This window comes from Ananas comosus, linkage group 2 (assembly GCF_001540865.1).
Source record: "Ananas comosus cultivar F153 linkage group 2, ASM154086v1, whole genome shotgun sequence".
NCBI classification, from domain to species: Eukaryota; Viridiplantae; Streptophyta; class Magnoliopsida; order Poales; family Bromeliaceae; genus Ananas; species Ananas comosus.
Window position 1 is genome coordinate 411,622 of NC_033622.1, and position 18,408 is coordinate 430,029.

The window sequence follows — 18,408 nt, forward strand, 5'->3', positions numbered from 1 at the left end:
GGGTATTAAAATGATAAAGTGCAAAACCATAGGTACTAACTTGATACATCTTAAACCACATGATACTAAAGTGATAAAGTGAGAAATCACATAATATTAATTTGATACACTTTAAATCACATGATACTAAAATGAAAAAGTGTGAAATCGAGAGGTTTTTGTAGTTTTTTCTTTAAATTATAGAGTATTAAAATAAAAAAATGTAAAACCACAGTAATGTATTCGAAGTATAAAAAAAAAAAAAATCGTAACGCTTTTCAAATATTTGTAAATCAAAAAATAAAATAAATTAGAAACGCCTCTCTCTCTCTCTCTCTCTCTCTCTCTCTAACTGGAGGGGGGAAGCAGCGACCGACGCCACCAAACAGACGGGAGAAGTCGAAGACGAAATCGAATCCCTCCCATTCCTACTTTTTATTTTCCCCTATATTTTTTTGAAGAATTAAAACGTGTTCTCGATCGGTAGTATCCTCAATCCAGGTGCGTTCTCGATACCCTCAAATCCATTTCCGTTTGCGGTTTCCTCGAATTAGGGCTTCGATCCGCGTTTCAGATGCGGTTTGGAGCTGTTCCTGCGTGTGATTAGGGCTTCTCCGATCTTGATTTGTTTTGAATCTGCGGTTTCTTGGAATTAGGGTTTCTATCCGCGTTTTAGATGCTCTTTTCGGCTCTTCTCGCGGGCGTTTTGATTAATCTCTGAGATCTTGTGGCTTTGGACTCGATCTAGATGGATAAGAACAAGAGCCGCACCGATCTCCTAGCCGCAGGCCGCAAGAAGGTATGATTTGCCTAATCTGTTGATTTATTCGATATTTTCCCTGAATTTTTCAATATTTTTTACTCTTTTGTTGGGGGTTTGGGGTGTATTAGTTTCAACAATATAGAAAGAAGAAGGATAATAAGGGAGGGAGTAGTAGCCAAGGAGGGAAACCCTCGAGCAAGAAGGCCGAGAAAGATCCTGATCCTGACACCGACGAGCTGGCGAAGATCACTGAGCAAGAATCTGTTGACGCCGATGCCGTGAGTGCTGGTAAATTGGACCCGCCCATTGCTGTACAGTGTGCGGAATCGGATCATGCTTGCGTTGCCGGAGACGACAGCAATGGAGTCAGAGAAGATAGGAAAGATCTGACAGAAGAGGCATCCGTCGAGCCTTCGGTTGATAGCAGAGGCTCGAGATCTGATATTGAGATAGATCGCGAGGTAATGATTTAAGTTTCTTATGCTGCCTAACATTTAAAGAAAATGCTTATGGATTGTTGTCCTTATTTAATTGGGTTATTGTGGAACAATACTGGAAATGCTGCTCTGACGAAACCCTTGGAATTGTCCATAGTTTATCGCAGTTCTTCTTCAGTTACTATAACTATTTCAATGGTTACTGAGAAAGTGAGTGTGGTGTTTGTTAGATTTAAAATCAAATGCAAAATTGACTTTCTTCTTGATTATCATGGTATACAGGGATAAACCAGGGAACAGAAAAGTGGTAAAAAAATGCACAGACTTTAGCTGAGCTACAACTCATTAAGTAGATAGAACTTTAGATATTTCAATCTTAGCGCTTATCTTTAGATTACTTTTCATGTTAGAAGTTTGCATCAAAGTTCATCTAGAACTCGATGGTTTCTGTTGAAAAAGTTATAGAGCACTTCATCAAGTAATAGAATTTAGGTTACAAAATATCCTGTCAAAAAGTTAAAAATGTTGTTTAAATTTTGCTGGAGAAGTAGCGTATAATCTAATATAATAGAATGTTAGGTAGTAAAATCATAATTTTTAAAGTTCAGGTAACTGCCTCAAACCATGTAGTTGGAGCGAAGTCTATATGTTTTGCACAATAAATCAAATCACCCTCTAATTTGTCTCTGAATCAAATGCTTTGTTAGAGACAGTGTTAATCCTTGAGAGAGGTGGATTGGGGGAAAAGAAATAGTTGTGCATTTGATGTATAATTGTATTCTCATTTGTTTATTGGTAGGTGCAATGCAGGATGCTGAACATTCTGGATTGGAGAAATTCTCTGATGTGGATTTGGATATTGGAACCTCAATGGTGGATAAACAAAGTAATGGAGTTCTTGTAAATGTTTCTGAAGAGGAAGTTCTTGTAAATGCTATTGAAGAGGAAGTTGGTGCTTTGCAGCCTAGTTCAGGCCTAACTGATGACAGTGTGAATAAAGTTTCTAATCTCAAAGAGATGAATGATGAAGAATTGGGTCCTAAATGTCCAAATGAGAACTCGGATAGTGTAGTGATTAGAGAGGGGGGAAGTGATACTCTTGAAAGTTTTCAACTCGGGAGGCCTCAAGCAGAAAATGGGTTGTTGGGTACTTCTGAAGCAATTCAGCCGATGGACATAAATGTTTTGGGTGACCGTGTTGTGATTCAGCATATGGACTCGGAAATTTCTGAAGAGAATTGCAAGAATACTTCTCTTGAAGAAGACAAGGAAGCTGCGATTTCATCGGAATTTACTTCCCATGATGGACTTGAGGAAAAGGTCGAAGATTTCTTTTCATGCTCAGTTACTCATGAACCCACAACAGAACATAGTGTTGATGAACAAAGAGGCGGCAATGCTGATGACCATAGAGGCAAAGAAAGTGCTAACGAAGAAACCACCTTGCCACAGCCTCTTCTACTGGAGCCTCTGGGTGCTCAATCTGAGTCAATCTGGGAGCTTGAGAAAACAGTGGATGTGCTATCACCTGGAGAGAAGGTGGAAGATGTTAAAGAAGACCAAACCTTACTGATGTCGGATTTTATGCGTAGTGATTTAAAAGAAGGTAGCTTTGGTGATGGAATTGAGAGCATCAGAAGGCATCTTTATGTGACAAATATTGATAGACATTATCTACAGTTGCTGCTAGATGAGCAGACAGATATAAACTTGGATATTGTCCGGCATTATTCTGTTGAAGTGTCCAAGCTCCGGGCATTGGTTAAAGAAACTGGAGAAAGCAAAAGAATGGTGGACGAGGAGCTTTCTCTCTGTAATTCTGAGCTTCAAGCATTGAAAATTGAAAAGGAGGAACTTGAGATTAGCTATGCCTCTGCAAAACAGGAAATAGTGGCATGCAGTAATAGATGTTTGGAGTTGCAGCACAAACTGGAATTCTCCGAACAAGAACTTGAAAGTGTTTCAGCTGAACTAGCTAGTTGTAGAACTTTGTTGGAAGCTTTACATCTGGAGAATACAAAATTTGAGGAGGAGAAAGCTTTTTTGTACAGTGAGAATTCAAAACTTGCATCTTTGTTGTTGGAAAAAGAGGAGAGGTTGCTTCTTGCATTTGATAAGAATAAGCAATTGGAGTCAAATGTAAAAGAAACGTGGACTCATTTTGAGCAACTCATTGAGGAGAATTTGGATTTGTTTATCAGCTTAGATATGTACAAAGTCAAAATAGAAGAATTGGCTAATGATAGTTCTATGCTGGCACCAGAAGCCTGCAAGGTTACTGATTCTAATAATTCTCATGTGGATGGTGAAGCTAGCAACGCACAAGATCCACTGGTTCAAAAAGTTGATGACGAAGAGGTTGGTAATTCTGGAATTTTGAGGGTTCTAAAGGGGCACATAGAAGAGGCAAAAAGTATATTGGAAAATGTTGAAAAGTCAATTCACGGAATGCACTCTCACTCCACTTCCCTTTCTAGGAGAGCCACAGCCTCTGGCGTGTCAAAACTTATTCAAGCCTTCGAGTTGAAAACTAATCAGATTGATGATCCATCAGAGGAGGCACAGACAAACAGTCTAAAGCAGTCAGATGATTCATACTCATTATCTAAGGAGCAAACACGCCTTCTTGGGGACAAATTGAAGCAGATGGAATTATATCTGGGAAAGCTTGAAGTAAATTTGTTGGATGAATTTAGTAGCAGGGAACTCGTGAAAAAGTTTGAGACGGAGACTGAAGCACTAGGGAAACAGAATAATGTCCTTCAGGTAAAAGTTGATGAGCTTGTTGGACTTCTTGGCAATTATGAAGAAAGAATTGGTGTTCTGCAGGTGCAATTTGATCATATGCATCGAGGTGCAATCAGTGAGGGTGAAAGGCTTTCAAGCACAACTGAAATGTTGCAGAAGGAAGTGCATGAGAGGGTTTCTGTTCTCAGAAATGAGAGGGATTCTTTAAAAGGGTTGATTGTTGAGGCGATTGAAAAGCTTAGCTCATCAACTGGATCACTGGTTCCCAAAGATTTAGATGTTGGTATAAATATGTTGACTTTGATTGATGCTGCAACAAAGTTGATCCAGAGCCTTCATGAGAAGTTAGATGCTGCTCAAGTGAATCATGATTTTCTAAGTACTTCCTATGTGGAACTGAATAAGATAGTTGCTGATTTACACGGAAGGAATGAGCTTGCAACTGGGCAAGTGAAGAAAATGTGCTATAGCCTTTCAGAACTTTTGCATGACTCGTGCGAAGACATACATGAAATTGAGACCTATGAAAATTCTGCAGAAGCCCAAGAAGCTTTGTACATTCACTACGAAGGATTTCTTGAGCATTTGCGAAAGATGCTGGCTGAGAGGCTTGTGCTTCTGTCCAAAAATAATGAGGTAGAGGCAAGTCTATTGAACAAAACTGAAGAATTTGAAGAGCTGAAATTGAGATCTAATGCTTTGAGTGAGAAGGCAAATGAGCTTTGTCATGTCAAAAGCAAGCTTGAATCGATTTTGATGAGTAAAATTGTAGCTTTTGGAGAACCCAACACTAGTTCCTTTGTTTTGGCCAAGGAATTGGATGAAAATGATGTAGTTGTTGAAAATTCTGACAATGAAGAGAGTAAATTGCTTAATTCCTTATTTTCACGTCTGGAAGCATCACTTGCTTTGCATTATCAGAAATATGAAGAGGCAATTGAGCAAATTAACTTGCTAAGTGCCTCAAATATTCAGCTAGAGACCGAAATGCAAGTTCTCAAAGGCAGTTTGAATAAGCTGGAGGAGGCCCTTGAAGCTTCTCATTCTGTGCTGAATCTCAAAGTATCTGAACTCGAGCAATCAGAACAGAGGGTTTCTTCTCTCAAAGAGAAGCTCAGCATTGCTGTTGCAAAAGGTAAAGGATTAGTTGTTCAGCGAGACAGTCTTAAGCAGTCTTTGATGGAGAAGTCCAGCGAACTCGAGAAGTGTTTACAAGAACTGCAGTCGAAAGAAGCACATTTCAAAGAAGTCGAGGCAAAGCTCAAGTCCTATTCCGAAGCAGATCGAATTGAGGCCTTAGAGTCTGAACTATCTTACATTAGGAATTCTGCTACTGCTTTAAGGGACTCTTTTCTTCTTAAAGACTCTGTTCTACAGAAAATCGAAGAGGTCTTAGAAGATTTGGATTTTCCAGAGCATTTTCATTCAAGAGACATTGTAGAGAAAGTTGAGCTGCTGTCCAAAATGGCTGCTGCTAATTCTCTTCCGCTAACTGAGTGGGACCAGAAAAATTCCATGGGTGGGTCCCATTCTGATAGAGATGATGTGCAAATGAGTTCATTATCTGGGCTTGAGGAATTACGAAGTAGATATGATGAGCTCCAGAGAAAATTCTATGGTTTGGCCGAGCACAATGACATGTTGGAGCAGTCTCTCGTAGAGAGGAACAGCCTTATACAGAAATGGGAAGAGGTTCTCAATCGAATTAGTATGCCACCACAACTGAAATCATTGGAGCCTGAAGATAGAATTGAATGGTTAGCAAATACACTCTCGGAGGTCCAAAGAGAAAGAGATGCATTGCAATCAAAGATTGAGAATCTTGAGGTGTCATCCGAAATGCTAACGGAGGTTCTAAATCAAATTGATATACCACCACATTTGAAAACAATGGAGCCAGGAGATAGAATTGAATGGTTAGCCAGTACACTCTCTGATGTTCAAAAGGAAAGAGATGCACTGCAATCAAAGATTGAGAGTCTTGAGGACTCATCTGAAATGTTAATAGTGGACTTGGAAGAGTCACATAAGAAAATATCTGAGCTCACTGCAGAGATTTTAGCTATTAAAACCCAAAAGGATTTCTTTTCTGAGAGTTTGGAAAAATTGAGGTTTGAATATCTAGCGTTATCAGAGAGAGCTGTTCAAGATGAGATTGACAGAGGTAACTTGCAAAAAGAGCTGGCAGAGTTGCATGAAAAAATGGTCGAAAAAATTGGGAATGATGAGATATACAAACTAATTGATTTGATTAACAATGCATTCCCAGACGGTGATAGTCTTGACGTTCTCTCCGGTAGTACTGCTACTGAGTATTTGGAAGCATTATTACAGGAGTTTATAAATAAGTACAAAACCCTATCTTCATCAAGATTCGTAAACAAAGTTTCTGAAGAGGTGGTTTCAGAAGACAGAAATTTGGTTGTAGATACAGGTGCTTCCTCAGAAGCTGATCTGGATGACAATGAGCAGAAATTAATGCCTTTAAGGTTAGAATTAGATGAAGCCACCCGTACTCTAGATTTAGTGAAAGGGGAGAGGGATCAGGCTGTGGAGAAGTTCCAACCTTTAGTATTGGAAATTGAGGAATTAAGTAAAGAAAGAGACATATTGCATGAGAAGTGTCGATCCTTGGAGTTGGAAGTAGAGACAGTGAGTAAACAGAGAGACGGTTTAAAAGAACAGTTAATTCAGGAGGAGCAGAAGACTGCCTCTACGAGAGAGAAACTAAATGTTGCTGTTCGAAAGGGAAAGGGGCTGGTGCAACAAAGAGATAGCTTGAAACAGTCCATTGAAGAGATGAATGCTGTATTAGAAAAACTAAAGAGCAAGCATGATCAACAAATAAAAGCCCTAGAATCTGAGAAGTCTTTGTTGATGAATAGATTGGCCGAGAGAGAGCAGATTTTGAATGACAATAAGCTGACTCTGAATAAATTCTTAACAGCTTTGCACTCTATTGATGCAGGTGGGGATTGTAATACCATTGATCCTGTGCAGAAAATAGAGGAAATTGTAAAGTTCTGTCACGATCTTAGTAAAAAAGTAGCTTCTTCTGAAGCTGAAGCACAGAAGTCTAAAAAAGCTGCTGAGCTGCTACTGAACGAGTTAAATGAAGTACAGGAAAGGGCTGATATCCTCCAGGAGGAGCTGGCCAGCACAGAAGCTACCATCATAGAATTTTCTAGACAAAGAGATGCTTTAGAGGCTGCGAGAACTGATGCTCTTCATCGTCTTGAACAAGTTAATTTGAATCATTCACAGGAAAGAAAAGAAACAGCATACTATTTATCCGAGTTGCACTCTTCAATTGACCAGCTTAGAAAAGTCTGCTTTGATATTTCAAGTTGCGTTGTCAATGTTTTTACGAGGGAGGTGGACTTTATCGCCTATGTCGAGACACTCATGGATTCAGCTAGTAAGCAGATCGACAGTGCACATTTTGTTGAGTTACCGGTTGTATCATTTAATGGCTTCTGCTCAAGCAATCCAATGAATGAGGTAATTTTGGTGCCAAACAAATTCTTTTAATGAAAACGAACTTTTTTTGTCGTATATATATGAGCCCGACTGGGATACTATTGATAGCACCAAGGACTTGGTACTATCGAGTTTTCCACTGTTAGATTTAATCCTTTGATTATTTTTACCCGTTAGATTATACTATTCAACCAACCACCCACTCAACCCTGTGGGGCCCACATCATTCTAACCGCACATTTCTCAATCCAAGGGCTAAAAAACTAATAGCACCAATAGCTTGCACCAATAGCTTGATGCTATTAATAGTATTCCAGCCTAGTTCTACATATATATATATATATATATATATATATATATATATATATATATATATATANATATATATATATATATATATATATATATATATATATATATATATATATATATATATATCCAATCTTAAAATCTTGGCCATGTAATGGATTATATCTTTTCATTTCTTTTAGGTTCGGCTTTATGATGTGATGCATTTTTCTATTGAGAGAACTGAACTGCATTTATGTTTCTCGAGCCATATTAATGTCCTTTGAATTAACTTATCTTGCAACATGCTCTGTGGTTTTATTTAGTGATAATATAATCAAATCTTCTTGCCTTCCACCAGATCTCTCAGAAGCCTATCTAAATTGCCCAAAGACTGCTGTTATTATTTTTTTACAAACTTATTGCTACATGGTTTAATAGCCCCTTCAGTTGAATGGTTCGAGTCTTGAGCTCAACGTAAATCAAAACTTCTATATGGGCTGATATTATTATGTGTGAAAGTAGGAACAAGGATGTTATGCTTTTTGTTTTGTCAATGTGCTCTGACTGATCATGGCATGGCCATGTAAGTTTATAGGAACATGATGGTGCATTTATTTTATATAGATGATTTAGTATATCTAGCATACAATGGATTTGTTGGTAGGAAGTGGAGATTGAAGGTCATATTGCTCATACAGTAAAAGCAGAATGATTATAGAATGTATTACTTTTACTTCATTGTAAGTTTGTAACAATGAGAATCATATGAAGCTTCTTGTTATCTAACAATTAAATTGGTTCTCTTCCATTAACTCTCTCTGTGAACTACATTTTCAGAAGTCCCATTCTTCTGATGCTCTCTTCAATGTCAACATCCATGGATCTGATGATAGCTCAATAGTTGAGCATGTTGCTACTGTTCACAATGCAGTGATTGAATGTATGAGCGAATTTGACCATTTGAAAAGAAACGTTGACCATCACACCTCTTCGATTGACCAGCATGCAATGCGGCTGTTAAAATCAGTTGAGTTTGTACAAACAAAAGTTGCTTCTGAGAAGGAAAAGACAGTGTCTTTGAAAAGAGACTTACTGGGGTTAGAATCACACATGAAAGAAAAAGAAGCTGAAAGTTTTTCAACACAGAAGAACTTATCTTTGTTGTATGAAGCATGTAGCACTTCACTTGCTGAGATTGGGAGTTTGACTTCTGGAGAGAGCTTAAGAAATACTGGCCATTTGATTTCACTTACTGACAATGAAATTAGATTGATTGCTGATAGGTTAATGGCCACTATTAAGGGCATAAGCAATAAAAGTGAGATAACTGAGTTACAGAGACAATTGCAAGAAAAGGATATCCAAATGAATCAGATCTGCACGGAACTTGTTTCACAGATAAGGGATGCTGAGACTGTTGCAAAGAAGTTCTCTGTTGATCTTGATTATGCGAAAGAAAAAATTCATAATTTAGAAAAGCAGATTGAAGCTAAAGAGAATGATAAACGGATTTTAGAGCAAAGAGTAAAGGAGCTAGAAGGTATGGAGGCTTTGTCGACTGAGTTGCAAGTAAAATTTAAATCTTTGACCGATGTATTAACTGCCAAAGATCAAGGTAAGCTATTTGAATTGTCCTATACTGTTTGTTATTGTAGTTATTTGATTATATGTAACTTGTATAAATCTTTTGAACTTAAAGATATGAACTCTTTTGACAAAGCTTGGAAATGAGGGCTTTGAAGAAGTACAAATAGCATTTCGTTAAAGTGTTTCGAACAAATTTGGATGGCAACAAAAGCAGAAGCTTCAAATTGGAGCGCCTGCTATTTGGCCCAAAACTAATTTTAGTTTCCGTCTTAACAAATTATAGTCATTTATTTGATTGTACTTAAACCTGAAAGATATGAAATCAGTGACCTAGTTTAAAAGTAAGGGCCTGTTTGGTTCCAACTAGAGTTCCTGCAATATTGTTGCTTGAAGAGCTATCCCAAGAAGCACTACTTGCTTTCTTCATAAACTATTCCTAATAATTTTTTTGCTGTAACAGAAGTAAAAATTTCAAATTGGAGTTTTTACTTTTGGGGCCTTGAGGCTCAATTTAGCTTGCCACTAGAGCAAAAGCTCTTAGACTTCTTTTGTTGCAGAAACTTACATACCTTAGTTGAACCTTAGCTCTTTCTGAAATGGTTCTCGAACTTTGAAAACTTTGATTTTATCCTAACCTACCTTTCATAAAAACTTGTATTGTTATTATTTTGGATGAAGTGTTGTGTACCCTAGTAGTATTTTAATAGGTGGAATATTCTAGAATTTTTTCTGATGAAAACTATTAAGTTCTACCATAATTTGATGGAAATTTTTAAAATTAGTAGTAATGAAAGAACAGGTGGTAGAATCAAAATTTTTAACGTTTGAGTGCCCATTTCAAAATGAGTTGAGGTACAGGTAGGGTACACACCTATTGACTCTTTTTGGCCAATCACCTGGTTGGTGCTTTACAGAGCAGAAATGCTATTCCATAAGCTAGACCAAACAGTTGCTAAATATGGTTTTATTAATCTTTCCAGAAATAGAGGGTCTTATGCAAGCACTTGATGAAGAAGAAACACAGATGGAAGAATTGGACAAAAGGAAGAGAGAACTTGAGGGCTTGGTTCAAGAAAAGGATTTCACATTGAAGAGTCTAGAAGTTTCTCGGGCCAAGACTGTAGCAAAGCTCTCCACAACCGTAAACAAATTTGATGAGTTACATAATCTCTCTGAAACCCTAATTGCTGAGGTAGAAAACCTTCAATCCCAATTGCAAGGGCGTGACTCGGAGATCTCATTTCTGCGGCAGGAGGTAACTAAGAGTACCAACGATCTTTTGGCCTTACAAGAGGCTAACAAGAAATATTCATCTGAGATTGATGATTTACTAGGATGGTTGGATAAGATGGTATTAATTTTTGGGTTGAATGTTAAGATTTCGGATGGCTCTGAGGGCACCAGTCAAGTTCACGTGTATAAAAATATATTGGATAAGCAAATAGTGTCTGTTATTACCGAGTTGAACGATCTGCGGGTTTCTGTTCAGAATAAAGATGCTTTGCTTCAGATTGAAAGAGGAAGAGTGGAGGAGCTGTTGCATCGATCTGAAGCTCTTGAGACTTCTTTGCGCCAGAAGGAACAATCCAGCAGTAGGACATTGGTGCCTTCAGAGATTGAACAAGTGGTAAGGCTTTGTTTGTTCCTTGTTTATTATTGTTTTTTCCTTCATCTTAGATAAATTCGCTAGTAGGAGTTAATTAATTATTAGCAGTTAATTGTATTTAATTGAACTCTATTATTTTCTAGCAGATATATTCTATTTGTACTTTTTTAGTTCGCCAGGCGAGAATGGAGCTAGCAGAGATGCTCTCTCATCTAGTATTTAAGGCGTCATCTTAAGTTGTATTAGAATTTCTTTGTGAACTTAGAAAACCCACAGTTTAATGATATCTTAATCCTATTTCTAATAAGGTTTGTGGTCCTTGAGTGTATGCACAAGAGAAGCTTTATATGGCTTGCTTAGACAAATTGAAGTGTTTCGTTCTAGAGAATGGGACTTTGTCAAGTTTTAATTTAATAAATGATGTTAAAGTACGTTTGATGATATGAAATGCATACCTGCCCCATGTCTTCTTTCTAGTCCCAAGGGCGCCCACAGACTATTTATCACTGCTATCATCTTTTCAAAATTATTCATTCTAATACGTATGTCTTGTTTATGTAAGTACTCTGTGGATTCGCTAGTGGCACCATTGGTATAGTTTGGAGATTGTCTGATAGTCGAGCAATCTCTTTTGTATCTCACTATGCATATTAACTACAAATGTCATCTTTGACACCTTCAACTTTTGCCCTCCAGAAAAGATAAACTTTGGCTAAGTCTATCTTTTATGGAGTACTGGTATAATTCTTTCATCACTACTAAGATGTATGAGAGACAAACCGAAGGACATCTTTTTGGATTCATTTTTATGCAACAATATGGCATGAATGCAGAGAGACAAGCTAAACCCAGGTGCAGTCGTCGCACATGTCCGCAGCGGGCGCAAAGTCAACAATGACCAAGTAGCTATATCTATCGACACAGAAAATGATGATCATTCATTGCATGATGACGATGATGATAAAGGTGACTTTAGATCACCCACTGTTATCTTTTGTACTGCTCCAAAGTGTTCCTTGCATCATGATGGATAAATAATCAATTATTGATCTAAAATGCAACATTCTTTCTTACCGCAGCACATGGTTTCAAGTCTCTCGTTATGTCACGTTTTGTTCCAAGAGCTACTCGACCTATATCTGACAGAATTGATGGAATATGGTAGCATGATCTTGATCTATATATTTCTGAGGATTTATTTACTTCAATATTTTTGTGTAAAATTAAGTATGATTTTTGTTTATTATACCAGGGTATCAGGTGATCGATTACTAATGAGACAACCTACGCTACGGCTTGGTGTTTTGATATATTGGATTGCCTTGCATGCATTACTGGCGAGTTTCATTTGACGCAGATCTAGTAAGTGATAAATCTCAATACTTTTTCGTTTTAGATGATACTAAGTTGTTTACCTATTTTGACTACTTGGTTGAATACATCTTTGTGTTATTTGCGGATTGAGGTAATCCTTTAACAAGCCTTACGTTTTATTTTGTGCTCGACAGTTCTTTTTGTTAAAAATGTTACCATATGACAACCGCCAAAGTATATTTGGTTCGAGCTGGGAATTAGAACTGAGTGATCTCCATTTTTTAGGGGGGAAAAAAAGAAACATAATCTTATGTCCTAACAAATTGTTTCAGGCTCTTTCTCAAAGGTCTTGGATTCATAATAAGATAGCCTGAATAAAGAAGTAACTTTACAGCTTATGGAATTACAGGTACATAGTGTAGTTATTTCAACTTTAAAGTAATTCCTACTTAAGAGATTCTACAGGATCATGGTGGGAAGTGTTTAAAAAGGCTAGTTTTACCATTGATTTTTAGTGGGCCCAGATGTGAATAGTCTATCAATAACTTCTCTTTGGATGGTTTGATCATGTTTTCCTTAGGATGTCATGAATGCAGTATGACACTGTTATCTTAGCTATCTCCATTTGTCCATTGGCTTTTTTATTTTTTTGTTTAAATGTTGCCATTGTTTTTTATAAATTTTATGTGTTTATACACAGGTTTGGTAATAGGTTATTCGTGAAGCATTTGGTAACTATATAGAGCCTTTCAATGCCTTTATCTATATGGTTGTCGGAAGTCAAAAAGCTGGGTTCACTTTATTTACCTCAGGTTCTACGGTTATCAAGCCTAAATAGTAAGTACATATAACTGAAATTCTCTTTTCTTGAAAGCTACGTTTTATTGTGATCTCGATATCGGATAGTCATGGATTAATATTTGATGGCCTGATTTCTAATCAAGTATCTAAATAGCTCATGTACATGTAAAGCTACTTGAAAGTGTAGTTATCGAGATTGTGTACCATATAAGGCCGTAATCTTTAATTGCATGGCTTGAGCGGTAACTTTATAAAGGGGATTTCAAAAGCAAGGCATTATCTATCCTGCATTCTCATGTTTACTGACTTTGCTTTTCTCTGAGATCCTGAGGGCCAAATCTAGCGGTGAGTTGATTCCATGTACATTTGTATGTCATATTGTGTCGATGCATTCATGTATATTTGTAAAACCAATTGCTAAACTGACTTATTCATGCAGCTTATGACACCCCTTGAGATTTAAATGTGCTTATGATGTGTTTTCTCACAATTTGCAGTTATGTCGAGTGCCTTCACTAATCAGCAGCCATTTCCCCGCAAGATCGTAATCGGGTCACCCATGTATATGGCGAATTCTTTTTTTTTTCTACAATATCAAAAGTAAACATATATGTCCGCAACATTTACCAATTAATTTCAGCCATATTGGCGGCTGTGGATTTTATCATCTCAGTTTGCCTAGGGTTGATGTTCAATAAAAGCAGCAACACCCCGATTGGAGAAGCAAAAATGATTCAACAACGTATGCGTCGGGACACCCCTCTTGTACATTAATTATCTCATCTTGTTCTGTTTGTTTCAGTAAAGATAAAATGCTTCCATTTTTTCTTTTGTTATATGTTATTGGATACACAGTTATATTCTGTACACAAGAAATAGCAATACAATGCAGAGATCATTAGGCAGCTTTTTTTTTTTGCCGCCGCAAAGAAGAGTCATGTGTGCAAGAAGAGGTTTAGTGATTGTGATCTTATCCTCTCCAGTTTGTTCACTTGGAATATCTCGTGGTGCCATGTTACCGCGAGTTGTTTACTTGTTCTCCTCTACTATTTTTTGTGTGTGTGTAAATATTTAAACTATCTATGAATTTGGAGGTAAGAAGCAAGAATTTGTAGCTGAGTTTTTTTTTTATTTTTTATTTTTGAACAATTTATTGTGTTACTAGATAATGAAAGGAGAATAGTTGTGTTTTTTGTTCGTGGTTTGTGGAGAAAAGGATATTCCAAGCAGGCTAATTAGCAACAAAACTAAACAGTCCATAGCTTGTGTACAAATACATCTCTCCCCAATCAAAAGCACAACCCAAAACATAACTCTGAAATTAAAAGAATGCTTTAATAATAACTATAAGTTCATGTTGTTCTATATTTGTATAAAAGGAATGATATGTTCCTGAAATAAGTCAGATTCAACTACAATGTAATTGTTCTCTATTCTCATAAGCCCTATCACCTAATATCACCCTCAACTATTTATTACAACCACTCTACTATAGTTCCCTATATCTACACAAAAGATGCTCAACCAAAACTAAAAAATAAAAATTTAAAGAAAAGGAAAAAGGAAAAAAAAAAGAAAGAAAAGAAAGAGAGAGAGAGGTATCCTATATGCTGATGAGATGCAGTTGTGGCTTGAGATAACATGACCAAACTGCACAAAGTCGATTCGCTAACCCTTAACCCTGATCGGCTAGTTTACAGCTCGAATCTTCATCCAATCTTATACCATTCACACACAACCTCTTCTCTCAATGATCTTTGCAACCAATTCTCTAAGTTCCTTTCCTTCGGGCCGCGGTTCGATCAAATTTATGTCCCCCCAAGTCAAGCACAGATCCTCTGAACCCGTCTCGCTTATATCTTCTTCTCTTCCTAAGCACCATTTTCCGTAGCTCACGCCATTCGACGATCGCCTCAATATTTGGTCGTCCACTTTGTTCAGCACCTCGTCCCCTCCGATAAACCGCCGAGCAAATGCGGCCTTGCTGTTTATCATGGCCTCGTAGTTCGATTCGTTGAGAAAGAGCGGGTCTAATCCGGGGGGGTCGTCCCACACGAAGTAGCGCAGGTCGTCGTTTACTGTAGTGTTGATGAATTGAGGGGAGTTGCATATTGCTGTTTGGAAGTAGGATTCGACAGAGTACGCGACATTGGCAAAGTACATGAGTAGCTTTCTTGGGAGGTTGTCCCATGCATACACGACGTGCTCGATGAAAGATCGACTAAGAATAACCCATGGAGAACCTGTTTTGTATAAAGGAAGTAGAGGTTTCAAGTAATTCTCACTTTAGGAAACAAGGGAGGAACTTTTAAAATCTTTAGTTCCTTCAGCCCTGCTAAATTTTGTAAAGTGTTATTTGAATAAAGTTGTTTAAAAAGCATTGACAACTCTTCATTAGAATAATAATCTTAGCAAATTCTTGTGACACTACGACTAGAAGCTTCAAATTCAAGCTTCTTTCGAACTGAAAGCTTACTTTAGCTTCCCCGCCACATCAAAAGTTCCAGAATTTATTTAGCCAAACGCTTGATTTCTACTTTCCGAAAGCTTCTACTCTCAAGCGAAGAGAAGCTGTTCAAAAAGCCAAACCAAACAAGCATGAAGTCCACATTTAGTGTAATAGTCGATTAGGCGTAGCTTCAATGCCGATATAGGAAAATTTCATTCCCAAGTGGGCATAATTAGGTGTGAAAAGACGGTATATCAATAAAAATTAAGCTACTGAACACGCGAGCTAAAAAGAAGGGGGAACGAGCACCTGTAAAGATCCTGAAAGCATCGGGTGTTTGCCTCGTTTCGGTAGCGAAGAAGGATTGAGCATTTGCGTCCATATAAAGACTCGGGTCTACGATGATCTTCTGGAACCTTTCGTGCCTGCGTATATATTATCGAGTCAGCTTGAATATGTTTCGTACGAGAAAGAAATCGAAAATCATGGAAACTTATACATGATCCTAGAGGGACCTACTCTTTCCAGCCGAGGTCGCTCGTGTGATCAACGAAGTTCAAGTCCCTCGGCACCGTCATAAAAGCATGAAGAAGATCTGAAATTTGCAAAGAACCTTTCCCGTCAGTTACGAGCACGAAGCGAAAATTGAGGAATAAAAAACGAAAACAAATTAAATGAAGCTCCTATTTATGATTGTCGCCAACTCTAATGCAAAAGAGATGACTTTCAACAATAGTAACTGAGGACCAAGACACAGATTCTCGAATATTATACTCTATCCGCTATATTATTTTTATTTTGTAACATCGAAAACATTTTACTCCATGAGAGACTCTACAACAATGGCAGGGAAAACTAAAATATCGGCATACACAATTATAGGAGGCCTAAATTGTTACAGAGTTGTAAGTTTTCTCGAAAGCAATGAACAATCACAGAATATAACAGTTTAATCCCCATGTTCTTAACCAGATCCTGATTAAAATGAAACTTTTCGTAAGGTAACATATACAAATATATAGCAGTAGATTACTGGTGAAGTATCGAAGATCATAATTTTTACCATCCTGAGTAACAATCGGGTAATCCGAAGAGCTCAATGTGATGAACCAGTCCCAATCTTTACTGATCTTCAATAGAACAGCAGCTCCGTGGAGCGTCGCCGCAAGAACCGACGAACCCGTCCGATCGACGGCATAACTCTTTCCCATAACATCAACATTTCCAAAAGCTTTAAAGACCCTTTCAGATCGAACAGCCCGCGCCAACTCGGTCCTTTCATCAGCTGTAGATCCCGCATCGAGGTGAATAAGGTATCGATTCCTCGGATGATACACTGCTTTTAGCAGCCTTATTATCCTCCGATTCTCGCCACCGGTGCCCGATATCCAATACGCGAACACCGGCGGATCACCGTGACTCTTCCTGAGGGCTTTGTTTATGGTTTCGATATCCGAATTCGAATTTTGAATTCCCTCCCTGAGGAAAGATCTGGAGACGACGAAAGCGCAGGAAATCAGCACGGCGGCCGCGAGCCACGAAGATAAGCTCAAAAGCCTCATTGGATCAAAAGGCAATAAGAATTCACTTCAAAATCCACAATAAAATGATACCCATCAATCCAACGCCGCGAATTCGGAGACCGATAAAATGTTTCGAAGCAAAATAAAAGAAGGGCACCTCCTCCTCTCTCTCTATCTATCTAAAGCTAATGCAAAGAAAAAACTTTCTAAATCAATAGAACTCTTGAATCAAGATGCCACCTTTTTGTTTAGAAATAAATAAAGATGCCACCTTTCTCACAGCAACAATTCTTCGAGCACCTCAACTGCATATTAATTACTACAAATTTCCGAATACAAAAAATTTGTCACCTAAGTTCCCATATAAGAAATTCCCAACTTGAATTTTTGATCAAACCCGAGAGAGAGAGAGAGAGAGAGAAACTTATAACAGGAGAAATAGATGGAGAAATAAAGGGTGTGGAGACAAAATTTTGGACAAATCACACATAACCCCAAAAAAGTCTCTCTCTCTCTCTCTCTCTCTCTCTCTCACACACACACATTAAAAATGGAAAAAAAAAAAACTTGAAGGAAAAGCCCGAGTTTTAAAGGGGGAAAAAGGAGGAGTTTTGTTCAAATACGCAAGTGGGCACCACCCAAATCACCAAGAAAATTGGTGCAAAAACGCGGAATCCCCCGAAACCAACAAAGGAACCAACCAGAAAATGGGAAAATTGGGCTTATACAAGGACTAAATATTACTTTTTTTTTTCCCCTTTTACCATAAAAATGAGTTCTTGGGGAAAAAAAGAGTGGGCAAAAAAGAAAAGAGACCTTTTTTTCGGGGCTTTGAGGGGGATTTTAAGAGTTGGTGTTGGAGATGGGTGAGCCACCACTATACCTCTAAAAGTGGGGATATGTTGAGTGGTGGGTGTGAGAGAGAATTAGAGAGAGAGAGAGAGAGAGAGGTGTATTGTTTTGTGTTGTGTTGTGTTTATGTGTGGGGATTGGTGTTGTTTGTGTCCTCTAGTTGTCCCCAACTCTCTCTCTCTCTCACTCTCTCCTCTTCTCTCTCTTCACAAGCCATGGTATAAAGTTTTTAAATCCCAGATTTTTCACTTTTTTATTTTAATATTCTATAATTTAAAATATATAAATTTAGTATCACGTGATTTTATTTTTCTTTTTTAGTCAGTCCTTTCATTGACTTTTCGTTAAACTATATACAAAAAAACTACAAATACTCCATCTAATCGAATATTCACTTTAATATCTTTTAATTTTAACTTTATTATTGATTTAACGAAAAAAGTTAGTGAAGAAAATTAACAAAAATATAAAATTATAAAATATAAAAGTAATATACTTTAAATCATAGAGTACTAAAATAAAAAAAAAAGTAAGAAATTATATTAGTGGTATTTAAAAGTTTTTTTTTTTTGGTGGAG

General features: G+C 37.5%; 2 protein-coding genes across 4 annotated transcripts; one reads left to right on the forward strand and one right to left on the reverse strand.

Moving 5' to 3' along the window:
• On the forward strand, nucleotides 312-14,137 carry LOC109706345 (centromere-associated protein E). 3 transcript variants are annotated; one of them, XM_020227141.1, is made up of 12 exons: nucleotides 312-480; nucleotides 636-778; nucleotides 871-1,203; nucleotides 1,990-7,428; nucleotides 8,536-9,313; nucleotides 10,266-10,912; nucleotides 11,725-11,857; nucleotides 11,971-12,052; nucleotides 12,144-12,253; nucleotides 12,538-12,614; nucleotides 12,906-13,042; nucleotides 13,504-14,137. In XM_020227141.1, exons 2-9 carry the CDS (start codon nucleotides 728-730, stop codon nucleotides 12,241-12,243), a joined length of 7,563 nt encoding a protein of 2,520 aa, XP_020082730.1. In that variant the 5' UTR covers nucleotides 312-480; nucleotides 636-727; the 3' UTR covers nucleotides 12,244-12,253; nucleotides 12,538-12,614; nucleotides 12,906-13,042; nucleotides 13,504-14,137. The 3 variants fall into 3 exon arrangements, with proteins under 3 accessions (XP_020082730.1, XP_020082722.1, XP_020082738.1); XM_020227133.1 differs by lacking the exon at nucleotides 12,538-12,614; XM_020227149.1 differs by lacking the exons at nucleotides 312-480; nucleotides 636-778; nucleotides 12,538-12,614 and having other exon boundaries at nucleotides 1,066-1,203; nucleotides 1,979-7,428.
• Nucleotides 14,340-17,764, reverse strand: LOC109706377 (beta-glucuronosyltransferase GlcAT14A-like). Its single transcript, XM_020227173.1, has 4 exons — nucleotides 16,519-17,764; nucleotides 15,975-16,050; nucleotides 15,765-15,880; nucleotides 14,340-15,249 (listed from the first exon to the last, which is right to left on the reverse strand). The coding sequence occupies exons 1-4, from the start codon at nucleotides 17,015-17,017 to the stop codon at nucleotides 14,735-14,737; spliced, it is 1,206 nt and encodes a 401-aa protein (XP_020082762.1). The 5' UTR covers nucleotides 17,018-17,764; the 3' UTR covers nucleotides 14,340-14,734.